This window comes from Galeopterus variegatus, unplaced genomic scaffold, assembly GCF_000696425.1.
Source record: "Galeopterus variegatus unplaced genomic scaffold, G_variegatus-3.0.2 Scaffold469, whole genome shotgun sequence".
NCBI lineage: Eukaryota > Metazoa > Chordata > Mammalia > Dermoptera > Cynocephalidae > Galeopterus > Galeopterus variegatus.
This window is the reverse complement of record NW_007726580.1, coordinates 387,694-392,405: the sequence shown is the minus strand read 5'-3', so window position 1 is coordinate 392,405 and position 4,712 is coordinate 387,694. Positions and strand designations below refer to the sequence as shown.

General features: G+C 39.7%; 1 protein-coding gene across 1 annotated transcript in view; it reads right to left on the bottom strand.

The window, feature by feature from the left end:
- MAML3 (mastermind-like 3 (Drosophila)) overlaps positions 1-4,712 on the bottom strand; it is a 451,859-nt gene that overhangs the window by 179,414 nt on the left and 267,733 nt on the right. The window contains exon 4 of the mRNA XM_008569153.1: positions 4,156-4,712. This exon is cut by the window's right edge and continues 4 nt beyond it. Within this exon, the coding sequence (XP_008567375.1) occupies positions 4,156-4,712 (557 nt within the window). The remainder of the gene's footprint in view (positions 1-4,155) is intronic.

The following is a 4,712-nucleotide window of genomic DNA, read 5'->3' as shown; positions in this document are numbered from 1 at the left end:
AAATGAAATTGGAAGGGGAAAACATTCTGTAAAATATAAGCATATATGTACTCATTACGATACGCACAGCCACACAGAAAATACACACGTAAAGAATAAAGCAGCATTAGTAGTCTATAATTTATCTAGTCCTAAATATTAAAGATTAATATCACATTTTGGAAATTATTCACTTTCCACTCTTCCACACAGGAATTATTCTTGGGCTCTGGGCAGGCCTGTGACCTTCCTTGACCAGCAAGCCGCCGTTTGCTTTTGGTTTACTTCTCTCACAGTCGCTCTATTGTTTTTTGTTTGTCAGACACAGGGATGGAGTTTGCCTTCCTGGCAATCCTACTGTTGCTCCACTGGTTCAAGATAACCACCTCCCCTCCAAGCGTTTTTTTGTAGACTTGCCTTTTCAGTTCACCTATTTGATCTTAAAAGCAGCTCTGTGCTTTTGCTAACAGCTCTGTGTTATTGTGCTAACGCTTTCTCCATTGGAGCTGATAATCAACTGTAAACATATTTTTGGCCCAAACTTTGATAATCACCATCAAATGATTTATTAAACATCCTCATGTTTAAGACGCAGTGTTAGGTACTATGCAAAAATCAGCTAAAAGGAGAGAGAGNATCCTCATGTTTAAGACGCAGTGTTAGGTACTATGCAAAAATCAGCTAAAAGGAGAGAGAGTGAGCGTGTGGGCGCGAGAGAGAGATATATCCTGCCCTTGATAAACAGCGAGATTAGGAAAAGATAATAGACATGACCAAAGTAAGGTAAGTTATTTTATCACAAAAACACGTATTTTAAAAACTAGACAGCAATCCAAGAGGTCCAATTTGTGATGAACATAAGTTCCAGAAAGTAAAAAAGGGAAGGAAGAAATGATCAAACAAACAATACAAGGACATATCCCAGAGAACATCTGAAAACTTAAAATGGTGGAACTGTTATTGATACTTTCATTGTCATAATCTGAGCTAGAGTTTTACAGGAATTAGAAGATGAGGAGGAATGAAAAGGGGATGCAGAGAGAGAGAGAAAAGCAGTCAATGTGGGAGAGAGGTTTTAGAACTATCTACTAAAGCAAGCGATTCACAACTAATATATGTTATTTAACAGAAAATAACAGTATTACCTCAATCCAACTGGCAAGGCAATTCAACTAAGAATGTTTTAAAAAATAATTAGCCAAGTATAAACTTTTTTTTAAAATAGGGGTTTCCTTCCTTAAAAAAGTATTTTTCCTGATTGTAGAAATAATACATATGTATGACAGGAAATTTAGAAAATTCAGCAAAGTATAAGAGGAAAACAATAACCACTGAATTTTTTCAGCCAGAAATACCATTCCCAACATTTTAGTTATTCAGTATTTTTCCATACACATTAAAAAACACAACTTGGATTGTAACATATAAACTGTTTTATGATCTGCTTATTTTACTCATATTATGAGCATTTCCATGTGATTAATCATTCATTAATGAGTTTCATGTACATTATTCATTTTTCCAAAATACTTTTTTTAGGTCCAATTTTTTGCTATCATAAGTAACACCATGAGCATAATCTTTGTTTAATTCTCTGATTATGAGGTATAATATGTAAATTCTGAGACGTAGAGTTACTAGATAAAATACATTCAGAATTTTGAAATGTTGTTTTTTTTGTTTGTTTCTATTTTTGGTTCTCTCTTTTTTGAAATATCCAGGAAGCAAGTGCATTTCTCTTTATTTCTGAGAGAAATGGCATTTTCTACAAGTGTCCCAAATAAGTAAACATGTATAAGATGATTTTCCTGAAATAAACGTGTCTAATATTCTCTTACTGTTGGCTTTGGTGCTCAAGTCATTCATTAAAACTAAATGTTGATCATCGTCCTTGTGGCCAACAAAGAATAGAGTGAACTTCACTAGCAACAGCAGAAAACAAAATTGAACTATTTTATATCTCACCTGTAATTCGTGCATATCTGTGCAGTGTACCCGCATATAGTGTAATTAACTATTCTGACAGCTATGCAAATACTGCTCCACAATCAGATAAAAACATAAAATGGTATGTTTGCAGAAAGATATCCACATGTTTATATATGTATTTTTAGGCTTGTTTCAAACAAAGGTGAGTTAATATTTTATTAAAAAGCATGCCTTTACATGACAGCTCTTTATGAGGTTAAGAAGTGATTATTCTAATGAGGCCTCAAAAGGAAGATTCTGTCCACCCTGAAAGTACCTTGTGAGAGGAGAGGAAGAGAGGAGGAGCACACAGACTGAATCCAGAAAACCATCACTTTTGCTTCTTCACCTGACTGAGCCCTTTCAAAACATGACCTCTGCAGCTAACAGCTTCAATGACTCATAGTTAGGCAAGCAGAAGGACCTGAAATAAGTACCTTTAAAATTCATGTTCCAGCAAAGACAGGAACTTTATCCCAAGTCAGCACATTTCAAAAGATGTTTAGTGAGGGTGGGTGCATCCTCACACCCACAGGCCTGCAGTGAGCTAGAATTAATCATCCTTGGTCTGGCTCGGAGGAAATACTTTACTGTAGCTGGCGTAAAAACAGTGAATGCAGAAGCACAATTCATATTAAGATGAACAACAGACCGTTCTGACAGCGTGTGATCTCATAAACCTCCTGACGCATCTGGACTTCCACAAACACCCCTGTATATTGCCTATATTTTTGTCTGCTTCAGAACTTAATCTTGAACTATATGAAACGTTGCATTTTCCAATGGGATTTTAAAAAACGAAACCAAGATAAAATATAAAATTTCACATTTAAATGATGTTTTTCTACCAGCTGCTGATTACACTTGATGTAAACCAAGCTATACTTTTATTTATCCAGACAGAATTTCTGTTGAGCTGGCCGGCATGTGCAGACAAGAAGCCACAGTGAGGTTTTGGGGTTGGAAGGCTGTGAAGGACAAGACTGAAGCCACAGAGCTCAGGCCTGTCTCTGCAGGCCAGCACCAGCCCCACAGCTTCCATGAAGCGTGGAGAGGTTAGGGGTGGCGGAGCACTCCAGGAGATGCAAGATGCAAATGACCAAGTGAGGCAAAATCTGCCTGCAATACTTTCCAGCATTTCTAGTGCATCCAATTGTGGACACATATCCAAGTACTAGTTATGAACCTGTTTAGACATGAGGGCCTCTAAAGCAAAGGCTTTTCTGCAAAATCTGCAACTAGAATGTGCCCATGTCTTCATCACCAAAGGACTGAGGCACAGAATAGAAATTGGCAGTAAATAATCCCTTATGAATTCATCCCTGTCTGGGGAAGGCCACTCCCTTTTCCTTCAGGGTAGATAAAGTGTTAATTTAAAGGAGCTTTGGCTCTTGCCACTGGTCAGGCTGAGGCCAGCAAAATGCTTATTGATAAGTACTCACTCTCCAACCGGCTGCCACTCTTTCTTTACCATGCATCACCGAAAGCCCTACACCCCTAAACCAGGGCATCAGGAGGCAAGACAGTGGTAAAGAGGAGATTTGATTTTACTAAAGACTTAAGACGTAGTCACCATCAAATTTTCCTAAAATGGAGCTGAATGAATTGGAGAGGTTTCACTATACTTCCAGTAACAAGACTGAACCAGCTTCTAACTGTTGCTGATCCAGCAACAAGTGTATAAACGTTGAATGGTCCTATGAAAATCTGTCCCCCACTTCACTTTGAAAATACAGAAAGTTCTCCCACATTCGAACATCAACAATCCAAATTTCCCATTATTCATAATGCAGTATGGTCGCAGGTGAACAGCCCTCAATGCCCCCACCTTTCTTCCACCAGAGTCTAGGATTGTACAACCTGGGAGAGAAGCTACAGAGGTAGTACCATGTTTGATCACGTCACCTCTGCAGGCTGCCTCCCTCAGAGTGAGAATTTTATGTAATTTTTGGTTTCTTATCTGCAGCTGGGAATAAAAAAGGTTTGATTCCTAGGCATTCAAATTCAAGAAAGTTTATCGTGCCACTCTTTTCCATCTCTTAAAGAGGGGAGGAAAAACCCCAAGCCTGGCAACTACATGAGGATGTGTAGGGAGATTTCTGCAGGTAATTAGACCCCACTCCAGCTGGAGCTTGCAGAGCATCACACATTGGCAGTCTGAAGTGTACCACAAGAACTGCTCGAAGTGTGTCTCACTTTCACACTTACCTGACCGTGGGATGAAAGTGCAGCGTAAGCCATGGGCTGATTCATCACTCCTTTCTGCTTCATGAGAAGCATGCGTTTCTGGTCCTCGCTCAGGTGTGTCCTGGGAGCCTGGAGCTGTGGTGGGGGCTGCTGCGGCTGCTGCGGCTGCTGCTGTGGCTGTTGCTGCTGCTGCTGGATATACGGCATCAAGGGGTTTTTGTTGGGGTTGGTCATGGGTGGTGTCATTCTCTGACTCAAGTCTGCATTAAAATGGGTCAGAGGTTTAGTGTTGCCATAAGTAAGAATATTGTGCTGTTTGTTTAAGGAGTTTGTACCCAAGTTATTTGGCTGCTGATTGATTATATTCATGTGATTGTGAGGGAGGTAGTTATTCATTGTCGTCTTCTGCAGGTTGTTTGCCATTGGAGGCACTATAGGGTTTTGGTTGTTAAAGGCTTGGGGGTACATCATTGGGCTATTTGGTTTTTCTGCAGTAAAAGCTGCTCCATATGGACTAGATGGAGGCCCTAAAGGAGACCAACTTGAAGTCTGATTTGAGTGCTGCTGCTGCTGCTGCT